Source organism: Cheilinus undulatus, linkage group 9 (assembly GCF_018320785.1).
Source record: "Cheilinus undulatus linkage group 9, ASM1832078v1, whole genome shotgun sequence".
Lineage (NCBI taxonomy): Eukaryota > Metazoa > Chordata > Actinopteri > Labriformes > Labridae > Cheilinus > Cheilinus undulatus.
The window spans coordinates 43,768,138-43,786,688 of NC_054873.1; the positions used below are offsets into that span (position 1 = coordinate 43,768,138).

An 18,551-nucleotide genomic window follows, 5' to 3' on the forward strand; every position below is an offset into this window, starting at 1 on the left:
CAAAGAGGAGAAAATTTCTAGAAAACAGTCAAATTCCTCACAGGGTCATTGTGTTAGCAGGTTTGACGTTAGCCTGATGTACTCTCTACAGTGTGGCTAACATTACAAGCTAGCTCTGCCAGCCTTCGTTCCTCTTTGCAGATTAATATCGTGCTTTGAACACTGGCTTCTTTTCACTGTGGGTGGAAGTTACACCTGGGTTCAAACCTCGACGGCCTATATACCACTTTATTTCCATTTACTACTACACGCTAACTGCTAAGCCACCACTGAGCTTCTCATGTTTGCTTCCATGAAGCCTCAGACAGGAGGGCAGCGGTCATTAACTGAAGCTACAGCAGCCTCTAGTGGCGGGAGGTTCATTACAGGTTAAAAGAGCATTATAGACTGGGATTTCAAGCCTGGGTTTATAAAAAAATTATAGGTAATTAGTTTAATCGACTCGTAAATCCTGTGCCGGCTAATTTGAAAAACAAATTTAACCGTTTTAGCGACTAAGAGCGCACATTCCTACTTTAAGCATGGTTGAACACAGCCATTCACATTCGAGAATAGTCATGTGCAAACTTACATAGCTTACATTATAAATCTCACCAAATGACCGTATGGTATTTATCATATAACAAATTTTATGGGTCAAATATATATTTGAAATCATTAAAAACTATTCTTTGATCTTCAGAAGGAATCTGGTGACTCCCTCTCAGTGTCTCGCAGCCCCACCAGGGGTAACCTGACCCCCACTTTGGGAACCACTGGTTTAAGGCACAGTAGTTTTCTGTGTCTTTAAGATAGAATCCACTGGATTGACACTGGAATATTCCTCAGTTTAAGACACAACCATGGGTGCAAATGCAGCACAAATTCATTTGTAGTTAAAACAATGTCAATGCATGGTGTAAAAATTGTGACACTAACACTGTGTCATATGGAAAGCAGGAAAGACACCTGTTTTGCATGCCAAAACGCTTTGTGACGGGTGTAGGATAGGCCCCTCTGAAAGCAGGACATCAAATGGCAAAGATAGTGAACTTTACACAGCAACATGAAACAGCAGCAGTGTTCGTTTTGAAGGCAGGCCGGGTCACGAAATTCTTTTTGACATTATCAATAAAGTATTTAAAAAAAAAAAAAAAACATGAGAGATTCTGCAAATGCAAACACTCATACACTTGACATGGGCCCAAAATAACAAGGTTAGGAAATAATCAAACAGATCAAGTTACTCATGTGGTGCTTTATTGACATTTCTCTTTGGTATAAATACATCTTTCAATAAATTATTACAGCAGTGAAGGAGATACAGCAGATGTATTTTACTTACAGTGCTCGAAAAACTATAACACATTCGCACAAACACGCGCACACACAAAACCACAAATACAAACAAAACATGTCTGTAAATTCAGCTGTAGGTGATCTGTACAGTACAGGCCTCTCTCTGTTAGTTTAACAGAGGAATTCAACATTGTGGTCAAAGGAGGGTTGAGGCAGCAGTAAGGGTTGAGAGCATGATATGTGCGAGGTCTTGTAGCAGTTACACTCTGCCTTCTTTATTCATCACAAGTTCATTAAGTTCATATCCTGCAGCTATTTGAATCCTCTCAGCTGAAGAGTCAGATCTCCCTGCTTCTGTCAATCACAAGGTACGGTGGGAACTGTGCATATACAATACAGTAACATGAAAGTATTTACTGGAAATCTCTTTTTAAAGCATGAATAAGCTAGCCAAAATATGCAATAAGAGCTCGTTTTCTTGGCACTAAAGTTTGGCATCAAAATCCATAAAGGAACATTCTTCATTTGTGTGCTATTGTTGGTTTTCAGAGATTGTTTGTGTTGCTAAGGCACTGCATCGGCCCAGGGAGCCGACATTTCTTTTGTGGAACCACCTGCTGCCCAGAATAACCAGGACCTGAATGAACCTCTGATTGCATCAGTCACATCAGAGCCAGCCGCCTCGGACAAGAACAAACTAACATAAAACAGTTTTATTCATAAACCCTCTGTAGCATGGCCTCAGACTGCATTAGCCACAAATACAGACACAATTATGCTGATGGAGTAATCCTGTCTCAATCTTATAATTAACCAGTAGAACTGCAGGAGATAAAGAGAGAAAAGTAACTCATACCACACAACCTACAATATTTGGCACCTGTACGGCTTTTTCATTCTATGTGTCTTCACTCATACATGAATATGTACACCAAGAATAAGCAGAAGTAAAAATTAACATCTTCCCAAAGGCCTGTGGTACAAATCGGTCTATGTACAGTGTGTAAATGAATGCTGCCTTCAAATCATTGTGAGGAAAGGCTCGGCTGTCAACATTTATCAGCAACATGGATGCAAAGACTGCTTGTTCTCCTCCTGGCTTTCAGAAAAAAAGGATATCTAGATTAACACTAGTCATAGCTCCTTTTGGTCCTGTTCATGGCTAAAAACTGAATTCCATGAGCTCTGTCTTTCCTGAAAACGTTGTCAAACACATCATAATCCGTCAACTCAAAATGTAAGAAAAACCTGGCTCACAATGTTGTAAATACCATAAGGGAGGGACGTTAATGGTCTTTTCTAGTGAACACAGTAGACATCTGTTCTGTCCTCTGTTCCAACTGAAGTCCAAACTGTTTCATTTTTCATTAAAAACAATTAGATATGACTAAAAGAGTAAAAAATTTGAGCTATGATTCACCATTAAGAAGGTGGTGGTGGGTCCTGCTAGACCTGTTAGGAACCACTGGTGTAGATGCAATTTCCTATGCTACCTTCTTTTCTCTAGCTTCCATTTCACCTAACTAAATTAGTTTCTGACTAACAATAAACTGTGTTTTGGCTGCTGCAGTATTGTAAATGCACAGAATGTAAAATTCCACCACCAGGGGGCTCTCAGCCAAAACAATAACACAATACAATGAGCACAGACCAGGGCTGCCTATTTCCGCTGTTAACTTCCTGTTTTGTTGAGAATCATGTTCCATAAAATCTTCATAAGGCGGATCTAATGAACAGAAAATCAACTGTCTTGTTTTCTGTGTTCATGCTGGATGCATGTGTATGTTTGGATGACTTCCATCCTGATTGCAGAAGTGCACGTTAAAATGAATTTCTCCCTTATTGTGAGAAATTTATGAATGAAAATAAAACATTGGTTGTGTGTTCAGTAAACACGCTTTATGAGGTGCCGTTTTATCGAACAAAGTCCTCAATGCAAAACACGAAGTAGTATTGAAATGGATACTAAGTAGGTGGGCGATGCTGAGCAGTGCTGGTATTAACTTGCTGGGAAAGCCATGTTGGTTCCATGGTACGGAGGTGAGTTTTAGTGATCGAATCTGCAACCTATAGAAGCCACCATGACAAGTCCGTGACAAGTCCTGTTAGAATTATTGAAGTCTAGAATTTCTGTCTTTGAAAACTTAAGGATATACACTATATTGCCAAAAGTATTTACTCACCCAACATCAGTGTGTGACCTCACAAATGCGCTTCTGGAAGAATGGTCAAAAATTTCCATTAACACACTCCTAAACCTTGTGGAAAGCCTTCCCAGAAGAGTTGAAGCCTTTATAGCTGCAAAGGGTGGACCAACATCATATTCAACCCTATAGATTAAGAATGGGATATCTCTTAATTTCATATGCGAGTCAAGGCAGGTGAGCGCATACTTTTGGCAATATAGTGTATTCGAGATACTGTACCACATAATTCAAAAAGTAATCAAACATAGCAATGTTCATTTTTAAAAGCGATTATATATCATATTGCAAAATTCTACTTAATGCATCTTTAATAGGATAGTAAGGTAAAAAATAAATCGCCATTAGCAATAGCAACTGTTTTTTTTATTTTGAATGGCTGCTTCTTGGCCTTATCGCTCTAGTGAGAAAACTCTTAAAATATATAGGACTTATAGGTAAAATAACATGGATTTAAAATAGTGATGAGGACTTACTGACAAATAGTCAGAGCAGCCACAGCATTTCAAGTGTCTGAAAAATGATTTCAATACGCTGCAAAATAATTGGCTGAAAGTTTGGAAAAACCCTGCATAATGTATTACTCTATAGCATATGCGTGCAATAAATATGATTTTGGTGTGATGTAATATGAAGCAATTTCTTTCTATAGGCAAACATTAAGTTATGGGCTTTTATAGGGACTCGTCAAACATAATATGGCGGTATCCTGAAGTATATTGAGAATACATTAAGGGTTAATTAGTTTAATAAGTATCTTATATGACTTAAATGGCTGTGGAGCAGGAACATGGAAAGAAACTCAAGCTCTATACGCTGCCTGAGGTGAACACAGGGATGAAAGATGGGGGAAAAACGCTCCAACATTTTTCTTGCACTGCCATCCTGAGGGCAAACATGAATGTAGGCATTTGCTTTCATCTGAATGTGAACTGGGGCTTACTGTGGATGGAACTTTCACCAGCTTCTTGTTACACATCTCATGTGTGCTGCCGGTTGCCCTGCAGGCTTTAAGGCTTGAAAATAGGGACATATATGTACAAAAACAAATGATTAAGGCACAGAGCGCCGTTTCTGGAATTAAAGCGGCCGTTTCTCAAACAGTATCCTGCTTTGTATCAAGCAATGGCAGTGCTTAACTAAATTATTCATACAAGAAATGCTGAATCAAACACACAGCAGAACACTTACAGTAGCAAGGGAAACAACTCAAAATAAAAAAAAAAATGTAAGTGGGACATGATTTGACTGCAGTATAGAAGGGATTTTTTTTTGCTATATTTAGGATTTCCAAGGAGGATGTGCTTCCTGAAAGCAGCTTCTTTCAGCGGGAGGTGTTGTGACATTTTAAAATCCCAAGTGTTTGCTTCTACAGTTCATAAGTGCTCGTGTACATGTGTTCAGGGCATGTTTGTGGAAAGGCCATGGAGGTGCATTCTGGGTAGAAAATCCGCAGATACTGCCTCCACACCCATAGGAGGTTGTTGAACTTAAAACAACAAATGCACGTTTATAGGCATGTGTGCATTAACATGTATATGCATGCACCAAACTTTCAGGTATCAATAACACGAATTTAGGTGAGGACATGCCATCAGTAAACACAGGGAAATACACAAGGTACAGACACGCAGAGCTGGCATGGACTCCTGTTTCTAAGTATAAAAAGTAGGCACATAGGGAAGGACATGAGGAAAGCTGATTTCATCTACCTGTTGACCAAAAGTCGCAGATTTGAGCAGAGGGTGCAGACTCGCTCTGACTTTGTGAGAACTGAGGGAAGAGTGGAATAAAGAGAATGCCCTGCTCATACATAAATAAAGAAGCTCCCTGCCTCTGTTTGCTGAGAGCACTCATAGCACTAAAGCTGTAAACACTCGGCTCAGCCCTACAGACAAACAAAGCTCAGCCTTTATGTGGTGCTGTAAACTGTTGCGTTTAGGGGACAAGTCTAAACTGAGCATATTTGTTTGGTTCTATATGTATGTCTTTCACTTTCTAGAATTCAACGTTTTCAGTGTTTGCACACCATGCAGTGGAGCACATCGGCGCTCGCTCCTGCTGCAGCTCTGGGACGACAACCATCCAGCAGAAACAGAACAGACTCATCACAAAGCAAAACATCATGGCTACAACAATAGTCACAAGGTTGACATTCTGCTCCCTGAGGACTGAATGCACTCACCAGCACGCAATCTTTCAAACCTCAGCACTGGCTTATTACAGCAAAGTGGTGGACAGTGGGAATATTACACTGTGCAGACAATAGATGTGGCCCCAGGGCCCTGTAAAATCAATGCTTCCTTTGAAGCATTATTGCAGAATTGTGTGGTAAAGTCAGAACACTACCTCTTGTAGCTCTTCATTTAAAGTGGTTTTATAGTGGAGCTTAGCATGCTGCAGCAGAGAGGAAGGGAAATCAATTCCAAAATATGACCTGAGGTGGCACCCGCAGGGAGGGCCAGAACACACAGCACAGATAGTAACGTCCTCCTTATGAATACAGACTACAGAACCATATATTAGAGGTACATAAAAATGGCTACTTGATTCTTTTAAATTAAACAAAAAGACATCACATTCTTCTCAAAGGCCACACAACTAATTTCTCCAACATGACCTGGAGTCAGTGCCAACAGGATTTCTATAATCACTGATGCTGTTACTTTGCAACATGGAAAGACATGGTTAATTGATGCTGAGTCAACCTCTGCTTCAAATAAACAATAGACTTGTATTACTCAAGCTATGAGTAATACTGCAGTAGATTAAAAAAGCATTTCCATTAACCATGTTAGTGCTGAAGACTAAATGATACAGCAATATGAAAGGTTTTTCTCACAGGCTTAAACGTGTCCATGTTTGAAGCATCGCTGTAGGAAATGAGACATCACAAGCCTCTAACATTTTAACAATTCCACCTTGGCTTATCAATTCACAATGAATTAGAAAGTAAAACGTAACTCCCCAAAAACATGTAAAAACACATGTGGTAGAAGCAATGCTTGATAAGTGGGGTCGTAGATTGGTAGTGGTAGATTTTTTAGACTAGAATCTCTACATAAATTTAAAACATGATTATATATTTATTATTTAGTTGATATTGTAATTTAATATGCAATTATTTTCTGGGTTCCTCATCTCATGTATTTTTCAACAAAATGAGCATTCTCATTCTGATTGAGATTGAGAAATAAAATACAAAAACAAGAAAAAAATTTTTTTTTTTGCTATTGTGAGAAATTGAAACTTGAATGTTTGTCCAATGTGTAGAGCATAACTAACCTTGCAAAGCAGATTGATACACCTTTTTCCGTGTTTCTCACTAGCGAATCCATCTTGAAAAGCTCCAGTCTGAACCATTTGGGCCCAATCAGAAAGTGACAGGACCAATCAGCGTCGAGGGGCAGTACTTTCAGGTGCGGCAGAGTTGTGATGTAAGCAAGCAGCAACAAGAAGCCAGTGCAATTATGGTGGAAGACATTAGCGTGGATGCTGCTAAAGCACCAGTTTTATCAGACCTTGATGACATTTCTTAGTTGAAAGAAGAACAAAGAACAGCACTGAGTTGTTTTCTTTTCAAAAATGACATAAGTCATGTACTGACGTGTCTACAGTCGCATTATGCAGCTCTCTATGGAGCTTCCTCCTTGGTAGCTGCTACATCACATGTTTTGTTGTTCTGATTGGCCCTTAAAGATGTGACAGACAGAATGTTTATCCAAACACCCTCTTAGTTTTTTCAAAGGCTCTGCCCTTTCCCAAACGCTGGCTGTGAGAGGTTTTCCAGATGGATGTGTGAAACAAATCTATCTGGCATGCCAAGTTAGAGCATAACATCTTAGCTGCAAAAAATTGTGTTAAACTATTTTTTATTTCAGGTTGAACAAAAATTGCACCTACTGTGATTTGAAAATTGCAGTAGGCCATATTGTGATTTATTCTAAATGACTTCCAATGGTTTTCAAAGTGAGAGAAATCCTTAATTTTTACAGTTATATCAATCTGCCCTCCAAGGCATTTCTATCAATGGCGTAGAAAAGCTGGACGTCAGAGACTCCTTCAAAAGGAAGTGTGAACAGCTACTTGAAGCTGCTGTTCTGTTGCTTTGTCTCATTCATATTTTATCTTGCTTACTTATAATGCACTATGATTATTTTCTACCATCAGCTGTGCATACTGTCACCTGAACTCCTCATGTAACTGTGTGGCCCCACTAAATGATTCTAAGCTGAGAAGAGATGCACTGCTCAGCTTTGCCTGCCTTTGATGTTTACTTCCTGTTTTGAATAGATGACTTTGTTCAAAACTGCAATCTGTAAGGTGTATTTACTAAAAACTAGTTTTGTAGGAATTGCAGATTAAGATTAATTGATTTATCATAGGATGGAAAATGTGATTACAAAATGGATGTAGATTAAATGCTCTGTTTTTATTATTTTAAATAACAAACTCATGAAATAGGCCTGGACAAAAATGATGGTACCCTTAACTTAATATCTTGTTGCACAACCTTTTGAGGCAATCCCTGCAATCAAACGATTTCTGTAACTTTCTATGAGACTTCTGCACCTCTCAGCAGGTATTTTGGCCCACTCCTCATGACCAAACTGCTCCAGCTGTCTCAGGTTTGAAGGGTGCCTTTTCCAGACGGCATGTTTCAGCTCCTTCCACAGATGTTCAATAGGATTTAGATCAGGGCTCATAGAAGGCCACTTCAGAATAGTTCAATGTTTTGCTCTTAGCCATTCTTGGGTGTTTTTAGCTGTGTGTTTTGGGTCATTATCCTGTTGCAAGACCCATGACCTGCGGCTGAGACTAAGCTTTCTGACACTGGGCAGCACATTTCTCTCTAGAATACCTTGTTAGTCTTGAGATTCCATTGTACCCTGCACAGATTCAAGACAACCTGTGCCAGATGCAGCAAAGCAGCCCCAGAACATAACAGAGCCTCCTCCATGTTTCACAGTAGGGACAGTGTTCTTTTCTTGGTATGCTTCATTTTTGCGTCTGTGAACATAGAGCTGATGTGCCTTTCCAAAAAGTTCCAGTTTTGTCTGGTCTGTCCATGGGACATTCTCCCAGAAGCTTTGAGGCTTGTCAACATGCAGTTTGGAAAATTCCAGTCTTGCTTTTTTATGATTTGTTTTCGACAGTGGTGTCCTCCTTGGTCGTCTCCCATGAAGTCCACTTTGGCTCAAACAACGATGGATAGTGCGATCTGACACTGATGTACCTTGATCTTGGAGTTCAGCTTTAATGTCTTTGGAGGTTGTTATGGGCTCTGGACTTTGTTACCATTTGTATTATCCGTCTCTTCCATTTGTTATCAATTTTCCTCCTGCGGCCACGTCCAGGGAGGTTGGCTACAGTCCCGTGATCTTAAATTTCTGAATAAAATGTGCAACTGTAGTCACAGGAACATCAAGCTGCTTGGAGATGGTCTTATAGCCTTTACCTTTAACGTGCTTGTCTATAATTTTCTTTCTAATCTCCTGAGACAACTCTCTCCTTTGCTTCCTCTGGTCCATGTTTAGTGTGGTACACACCATGTCACCAAACAGCACAGTGACTACTTGTCACCCTTTAAATAGGCCGACTGACTGATTACAAGTTTGTAGACACCTGTGATGCTAATTAGAGGACACACCTTGGTTGAACATGTCCCTATGGTCACATTATTTTCAATCTTTTCTAGGGGTACCATCATTTTTGTCCAGGCCTGTTTCATAAGTTTGTTTTTTTAAAATAATTCTGTTGAACCACAATTCAAAAGCAATGTCTGATTTTTATTGGTTAATTTTCATTGATTTTTTTTTTTTTATTTATTATCACTTTTGTCAGATTCAAGTTATTTCTGTGACCATTGTGGGTTTTTCTTTCATTAACAGAGGGGTACCAACAATTTTGTCCACGTGTGTATAGCCTCCCAGCTCCCACAGCCAATCAGAACTCTTTCTCCAAAGACAGTGGTCCATTTAAATATGATCTACTTCTCACTAATCCCTGCTTGCATTAATGCTGATGCAACATGCTGCTGCTGGCAAAGCTTAACCTCCTCCACCCTAGCCTTCTCCTTTATAGCATAAAGCTTGTTGCACCTGTATATTGCCTTATTATTGATTTGTCAAATCGTGGTCATAGGACTTCTAGGATAATTGACGATGAGCTGTGACGATGCAGTCAGACCAAAATCTGGATTTGTGTAATCTAAGCCAGTCTTTAGTCAAATAATAGTCTGATAATGATCACTGTGTGAAAATAGTGTGTGACTAGCTGGATGACATACATAAAGTTTGTATGAGTTTCATATTATTCCTACGGCAAATGTTAAAAGAAATTCTGAATATTGGCAAATACTTTTGGTTAAAGAAACGTTCCTGGCATATTCTATTTTTGCGCTGCTAGTTGACTGATAAGATTGCTTCATTAGGCACTCACAGGTGGCAGGAACCTTAAATCCCTGGAGAGTAGATGTTACATATTGTGCAAGACTGCTGCAACACACCAGCAAGAGATGGAGAGATTTATGGACAAATAGAGGCACATAGCTCAGAGTATCTGAAGTCTGCTGTTGGCTCTCCTGCAGGAGAAATTCAGAAACAAAAAAACAAACTGAAAGAAGTCTCAACCAGCTAATGATTCAACAAACCAAACAACCACGCCAATAATTCATTCATCAATGAGGAGTCCAAGCTGAGCAGCATATCGCTGACAGCCCAAATTTAACTGGCTGTTACAGAATTACATCACTGATACAGACCACATACCCAGTGTAGGACAAGCAGGTACCATATACTGTAGGTAAACACGTCAAACCTCCTTCATTCATTGGCTAAAGTGTAATGAGATCATCAGTACAGGCCACACCCCCGCAGGTTATTTGCTATGATGACATCAGTGACGGCGTCAAAGACAAACTGGATGTTGTTGGTGTCTGTAGCGCAGGTCACATGAGAGTAGACCTCTTTGTTGGGTGACTTGTTTTTGCTCTCGTACTGAGATTTGATGTAGTCGATTCCCTCCAGGTAAGTGTCTGGACCTGCAGAGAAAACATGCACACACATAGGTGACATATAGACGGAGCTGGGTGAAGGCTTAAAAGCATAAAAGCTGTTGTCATCTGAACTTCTGTGTTCCTACCTTTTCTGTATCAGCACCATTTTCTGATATTTTCTAAGAACTTAACCTTTGACTCTCTAGCTCAGCACACATTCTGCTGAGGTGTACAGAGAGCTGCGCTTGCTGCCAGACAAGCTTGAATAAACATGATACATGGACGAGGTTTTCCACTCTGAGTGGTTATTCCTTGTTATTGCTGTGAAAGATTCTAGTTTCTGGATATTGCAAATTTATCATAGTCTATCCACAGCGACGACACAAATGTGAGCTACATTAAAGTCCTGGAGCCAAAAGGATGAAACTATAATTCACATTGAGCTGTATATTGATTCATTTTACAGCAGTGCCAACTCTAATGTATGCCTTTTTACTTCAGGTCCATTACTTACTGTGAAAGTTAGTTCTGCTCATGAGGCATGCAGTGGCTTTAATGGGCAGCTTTGAATTGTTAAAATACTTTTAGAATGACTCAGATCTTAGTGATTGGAGTCAATTTTGTGTCACTAACAAGACTTGGCTCTCAGCCATCAGCAGCACAGTGGAGCGCATCAGAATAAGCACACTGTCTGCCATGTACAAGAATGAAGCGAAGAGGAGAGGAAACATGTCGGGAATCCTAATTCTCTCTTTCTCACAGTCTCACTGTTTTGGTCTCCCTCCATCTTGCTTTCCCACAGTGTTGCTTTGTCTAGTTTTTCTAATTTTCTCACACTCTGCTCTCATTTGTTTTCTCACAGTCTGTTGTTTTACCCCCATGATATCATATCATATTCTCCTGGATCTAACTGAATTATGCCCTTCTCCTTTACACTCCTAGTAACAGCCCTGAATTCATTCACTTTCCTTTTACTTCAACTCTCATCTTTTTTTCATGATAGTCCTAAAAAGCTGTGACATAAATAGCAACACATTACATGCACAGGCTGCAGTTTCCTGCACTGTTATGATTCCAGTTGGCTAGCTGGTCATTACAGTGAATCTAATCATCGTATCTATCAGATAAACAGACTTGATAAAATCTCCATGCACAATATTTATTCCTGTCCCAATCTGTCAGCTATCTAATGTTGGCTAGCAGCTGTCAGCAAAGCACAGCTACATCAGTGACAGTTTTTTTTGTCCATTTTAATTAGTTCTGGATCAACATAACAGAATTCAAAATAGGGATTTTATTAAATATATCATCTAAAAGGGAAAGCTAATAAAGCAGACATGGGATTAGATTAGCCTGTTTTCTATTCTGGGTTATTGATGACTGCAATAAGGACACTAGCAGTGAGATTCAGCCTCTCAAACTGCAAAGGTAAATGTTCACACATTCACACAGTATTCTGAGCCACTTCAGCTTTTTTCAGTGTTGACATGTTGCAACCCTGATGCTACAATGGAAATTTTTCATTCTTATTAATCTACACTCAGTTCCCAGGCAATCAGGTGCTTTTTGTGCCTTTTCAAGTATGTCCAATAAATTTAAAGGCCCTGCAAAGTGAAATCCAAAGTTTCTGTCGTAACGCACAAGATGTGTTGGAATATGGTTGATGTAAACGTGAAAACACTGAGATCTACCTGTGACTGAATTTTGGATTGAGGTCGTTAGAACGCTTTTCACATCTTTCTTGGCTAGGTTTAATTTGGGCGGGGCCAATATGTAGGCTCATGATGTTACAAGCCCTCAGTGAGGAATGGCCCCGCCCCTCTATGATATAAAATTCCCAGAGCAGTTCATCACAGTACAGTCTGTTGTTAGCTGATGTTACTGCCTTTACTGAAAATAAACAGTCAGTTAAATGCAGTTTTTCTGTTTATTGTGAGGTAAATTTGCCAAATGTATCAGCCACAGTGGTCAATGGACCATTTAAAGCATCATAACAGAGATCAGAGCCAGAAAATGGACTTTGTCTCTTCCAAGGTCAGCAAAAGGTCAAGAGGCAGGATAATGACGTTAGTACTTTCCTCAATTCAGATTCTAGCATTTTTTTTATTTGAGAGGGTTGTATTTCTCCTGAGTGGGCGTGGCTTAAGCTCATTCAAAAGTCACGCCCACACCATCCTGGAGCAGATTTTACTGCCTCATTTTTCATGATTTTGAAGCTTAACTTAATAGAATTAGGGATGTTTTATTAGACTAATATTTGACCTGGAGGTTCATAACACAGTGACCTATCAGACAAACCTACATAGAGATTTATTTTCACTTTACAAGGCCTTTAATTTAGCACAGGTGGACTCCAATCAAGGTGTAGAAACATCTCAGCAAAGATCTAGAGAAATGGTGAGCTAAATTTACAAAGATTTCTAAAATTCTGTTTTCACTTTGTCATGATGGGGCACTGAGTGCATATCAATTAAAATAAAAATGAGTTTTTGTTACTGTAGCAGGCAACCATATAACAAAATTGGAAACAGTCAAAGGGGTCTGGATTCTTTCTGGATGCACTACAAAAAGGCAACTTAATGTTTTGATGGCTGAAAGTAAGGATACACAGAGACATCTGTTTAACATCTGTATCAGCCAGTATTGGCCATTTTGACCAACATTGGCTGATGGCAAACAACGTGGTCTCAATCAGATGATAGTATCAGATGTTTGACTGTTGTCAATTTATGCTGGCATTTAACACAACTAACTGCTGATTCAGAGAAGAGATTTATTATTGGGCAGACTATGAAACCTACTGGACAAACTTTGATTTCTTTGTATGGTCAAACATGAGAGAAAATGTTGGAATGGGGAGTGTTACACCAAAAGAAGTGATCAGAATCATATTGGCCATTAGCAAAGTGGTTATCTTAAACACCAGAATCAGTATCTGCCCTAGTTTTTACAACTGGTGCATCTCTAGTTGATGATGTAATACATTTGTATTTTTTCTATTTTTGAAGAATGTACAGCACATTATTGGCTGAAGAATGTGAGGTCTATTGGGCTCGAGTCTACCAAGTAAGCCATTTTAACCAAATATTGCACTGGATGTTTTTGATCTTTTAATAGCCTCAGAATTAAATTGAAGAGCATACATCCTACATAAACACAGGCAAGGACATTGGAGTACCATGGAATCTGGTGTATAAGGTGTACTTTTAATACATATACATTCATCTAAAGAGTTAGCTTCCTCATTTTATCTGTTTGTAATGAATGTGACACAACATTTGTCAAATTACCCTCTCAGAGTCTATCTGGCGTGTTAGGCTACTGTAAATCTGCTCCAGATCTTGGTATTGCAAGCAAATGCATCACTGCTCAAGTGTGTAGGGATGACAGCTATTGACAGCTATTTCTAATTTTAGTCTCAGTCTTAGTCTTTAGATTAAATGCTTTATAGTTTTAGTCATTTCTACCCTTTAATAGTTAGTCTAGTATAAGTTCTCACATTTTAGTCTTTACTTTTAGTCCAAGCATTTTTTCTCTTCCCTAAATCTGGTACCACCTTATGGTAGTATGGTACTGCCTGACCTGGGGTCCCTGCTTTCTATAGTTGAGAGGCAGAATAGCTACAGATGTGCTGACGGATTTACCTCCAGTGGAGAAATATCATGGATTTGAATATCTGGTGGCATATAAGTATTGATAGATATGACATTTCTGCTGATGTTTACAGTTGAAATATCTCCAGATTTTACGGTAAGTGTTTAGTCCCTGTCAGTGACTCCCTGACACATTCCTTCTATTGTCATATCGTTTATACGATTCAGTATAAGTCAGAAAATGAAATAGTGCATGGATATTTACCAGTATACTCAGGGAAGCAAATAGACAATGGAGACTTGACGATCTTGTTTTCAAAGAGGTCCTTCTTGTTCAGGAAGAGAATGATGGAGGTGTCCTTAAACCACTTGTTGTTACAGATGGAATCAAACAGCTTCAGAGACTCGTGCATGCGGTTCTGTAGGAGAGACACAAACAAATGTTACATGGGGCCTTATCGCATGCTGTAACACATGCACAAAGATTCAGGCTTGTCGTGCAAAAATATCAAAATAAAATCAACAAGATAATTATGCAGAATTTATGTGAAGGTATTCATATAACATGCAAACACGTAGCCCAATCACGCTACGAGATCACAGAGACTGCATACAAACCATAAAATCAACAAGGATCTGGAAATTAAAAATGAAAAAGCAGAACAGAGGTACAAGGGAGTTCCTCTGTTTTCTGACACAGCATTGTGCTGCATTATGAGCGTGTAATTATGTGTTTGTGGATGTGTGTATCAACATATCCATAAAGGAAGCTGTTAGTAAGCTGAGTAAAGCAAAGCCAAGCAAGTTAAGCCCTGAAGCTTTGAGCCACTGCTGTATTTACCTGTGGGATGCAGCCATAAATAATAAAGGCTTACATGTACCCTGTGGAGGTTTTGACCACTGGGGGCACTGTAGAGCAAGCTTTGAGCAGAGGCTTTCTGTATAGGGTATTATGAAGGGGTGCCTGAGGACATAACCTGCTCTCTCTGCAGCAACGCTTAGGGAGCATAGGGGAAACAATACAGATACAGTTACCGATCACTTCATTAGGTATACTTTTTCAGCTGCCAATCATATGCAAGCAATCAATGCATTAAGGTGTGTAGAAATGGTGCAAATGATCTGCTGAAGTTCAAACTGAGTGTTGTAAGGGGGAGAAAGATGATTTAAGTGACTTTGAAAGCGCCATTCTTGTTGGAAATGGTGACTCATCAGACCAAATATTGCTTTTCCAATCTTCTGTTGTTCAATTTAGGTGAGCCTGAGCGAATTGTGGCCTTTCTATCAACTGGAACCAGTCCAGTCATTCTCCTCTGACCTCTGTCATCAACAAGGCTTTTTCTCTCTTTCTCTTCTTTTTTCTGTAAAACTTGTTTTGATTGTGTTCGAAAAATCCCAGTCGATCAGCACTTTCTGAAGTTTCTGGTCCTGCCAAAATTTCAACAACCATGGCACATTCAAAGTCACTTAAATCCCCTCTTGACCATGTGCATGGGCATGAATGCACTGGTTGCTGCCATGCTATTGGCTGGTAAGATATTTATCAGATGAATAAGTATACCAAATGAAATGATCAGAAGGAGAAGAAAAAGAAAAAGTAAGTCGCTCTAAACAGTGCACAATAAAGTTTAGTGAATTGCCACTGTGTTCTAAGATAGTTCATGTTTTTATGTCAGATGCATATGAATGTATTCAGATGACATTAATGAAAACAAAAAAGAAAATAAAGTTAAGAGAAAACCCCAGAGGGTATATAAAGAAAACAGGATATTGTAATAATGATCAAAGACAAAATAAGTGTTTAATTTGCATCTAAAACGGGCTTGAATTAATTCAAACCATGAAAACTTAGCTCATTGCCAAAAGCAATAATTCAAAGATTAAAGAAGATTTTTTTCTCATTTTTATCACGAGGCAGTTTTTTTGTGACATTAACTCTTGGGATTTTTATACTCAGGTTTGATAGCTAGAACTCCCTGTTAGCAAACCTGAGTTATAAACATGTCTACCTTAACTAAATCTCACCAGAACTGTGACAAATATATTCATATACATACAGTGCATTCAGAGAGTATTCAGACCTGCTTTACCTTTTTCTATTTTCTGATGTTGCAGCCCGATGCTACAGTTGAAAAAAAAAAAAAAAAAAATCATTTTTATTCTCGTTAATTTACACTCAGTACACCATCATGACAAGGTGAACTGAGTTTTTGAAATCTTTGCAAATTTAAGAAAAATAAAATAAAGAAATATGTTGACAAAAGTATTCAGACCCTTTGCAATAACACTTGCAATTAGGCTCAGGTTCTTCTCATTTCTCTGGATCTTTCTACACGTTGGACATATAAAAAGCCTCATAGATGATAATGAAGAAAATAAAAACAAACCATGAGGTTAGAGGAACTGCTCAGAGACAGAATTGTTTACAGGCAGAGATCTGGGGAAGAAAAAAAAATTCTGCAGCACTTAAAGTTCCAAAGAGTACAGTGGCCTCCTTCATTATAAAGTGGAAAAAGTTCGGCACAACCAGGACTCTTCCGAGAGCTGGTCACCCAGCCAAACTGATCAATAAGGGGAGAACGGCCTTAAGAGAGGTGACCAAGAGCCCGATGGTCATTCTGACTGAGCTCCAGAGATCCTGTGTGGAGATGGGGCAAAGTTCCAGAGGGACAACCATCATTGCAGTCCTCAGCTGATCTGGGCTTATGGCAGAGTGGCTGGATAGAACCCTGTCCTCTGTGCAAAACACATGAAATCCCACTTGGAGTTTGCAAAAGACTCCATGTGAAAGACAAGTGGGCTTTTAAGTGTTTTGCACTGAGGAGAGGCTTCCCTCTGGCTTCTCTGCCATAAGCCCAGATCACTGGAGCGCTGCAGTGATGGTTTTCCTATGAGGACTTTATCTAATCTCCACACAGGATCTCTGGAGCACAGTCAGAGTTACCTTCAGGGTCTCTGTCACCTCTCTTAAGGCTCTTCTGCCCTTATTGATCAGTTTGGCTGGGTGACCAGCCCTTGGAAGAGTCCTTATTGTAAAAATTTCTTCCATTTGAGAATTATGGTTCTCATGTACTGTGCTCATGGGAGGCTTCAGTGCAGCAGACCTATTTTTTGCAGCCTTCCCCAGATCTGTGCCTTGCAACAATCCTGTCTCTGAGCGCTGCAGGCAGTTCCTTTGACCTCATGGCTTGGTTTTTGTTGATATTATTGTCAGCTGTGAGGCCTTCTATAGAGAGGTGTGTGCCTTTCCAAATCATGTCTAGTAAATTTATTTTACCACCCCAATCAAGGTGTAGAAGCCTTTCAGCAAAGATCCAGAGAAATGGGAGGAATCTGAGCTAAATTTCAAAGGGTCTGAATACTTGTCAGTGGGAAATAATTTTTTTTTTTTTTCAGAATAAGTTTGCAAAAATTAAAACAAATATTTTTCACCTGTCATGATGGTGTACTGAGTGTAGATTTATGAGAATAAAAATGTTTTTTTTTTTTTACTGTAGCATCAGGCTGCAGCATAAAAAAACAGAAAAAAAAGTGAAGGTGGTCTGAATACTTTCTGAATGCACGTCTAGATGGTAAGAAAGAATTCACTTCAGCCATTACTTTTAAGCACTCATGTAAAAAAAACTAATGGGTCAAGAAATCTGTCTAATCGCCTTGTGATGAAAACAGATGTGATTCTCTTAGGAACGAGTTGAAAGCAGTTTCTCCTATGTTATGACCCTTAACTTCCTCCTTTATAACAGAGAAGGGAAGAAAAGGTTATTGATTTTGCACATTCACCAATCAGACAAGAATCAGCTACAATTACATGAAGCCTTTACAAACAATAGAAACATAGAAAAGAAGTTTAAACAGTAGGAACTATAATTTAGAAGAACCTTTAAGTGATTATAAGGGTGATTAGATCAGCAGATGGATTCACAGATAGAAAAGAAAGCATGCAAGCATGTTTAAAGATTAATAACTGATTTACAAACAGAGAGAGACACTGCTTTCAACTCTTCACAGTGCATTGACCTATTGGGAAGTTTCATACCTGTCTGTGGGAGGAGCATCTGTAGAAGATCTGACTGCTGATTGGTTAGAGAGGACAGTCGATGGCGAGAGTGACAGGAGGAGCGGAAGGAGCCAGAGATGCTGCAGGACGGAGCTTAGAGCAGGAACAGAAAATGCAAGGGACACGCTCATCCCCCGCCCACCCAGCCACATCACACTTCCTCTTAATGAAACACCTCTGCCACACATAAACAAACATCCACACCGTAGTGCAGAAAAGACAGTGTTTATAGGCAGGAGGACAGGACTTTACCCAGACGGTGTTCAACGTTTGTTGTCACATAAAACTTGGTCAGTGTGTTTTTACAGAGCAAGAGAAGAAGGGGCAGAGAAAACACAATGCAAGCAGTTTCTCAACAGGAAGAAGGAAGTAAAAAGACAAAGTTACACGAGCTCTGCATATGTGTGTGTGTGCATACACCA

At 39.4% G+C, this 18,551-nt stretch overlaps 1 protein-coding gene across 2 annotated transcripts in view; it reads right to left on the reverse strand.

Annotated features, from left to right (window-relative positions):
• The window catches only part of gnao1a (guanine nucleotide binding protein (G protein), alpha activating activity polypeptide O, a), a 183,380-nt gene that overhangs the window by 12,937 nt on the left and 151,892 nt on the right, over positions 1-18,551 (reverse strand). Inside the window, exons 7-8 of one of the 2 annotated variants that reach the window (XM_041794959.1) lie at positions 14,338-14,491; positions 9,477-10,524 (exon numbers count right to left, since the gene is read on the reverse strand). The exons of the other annotated variant lie outside the window; for it this stretch is intronic. Coding sequence (XP_041650893.1) covers positions 10,337-10,524; positions 14,338-14,491 — 342 coding nt within the window. The 3' untranslated portion in view covers positions 9,477-10,336. Of the gene's footprint in view, positions 1-9,476; positions 10,525-14,337; positions 14,492-18,551 lie in introns of those variants that run through there. 2 annotated transcript variants of the gene reach the window in all.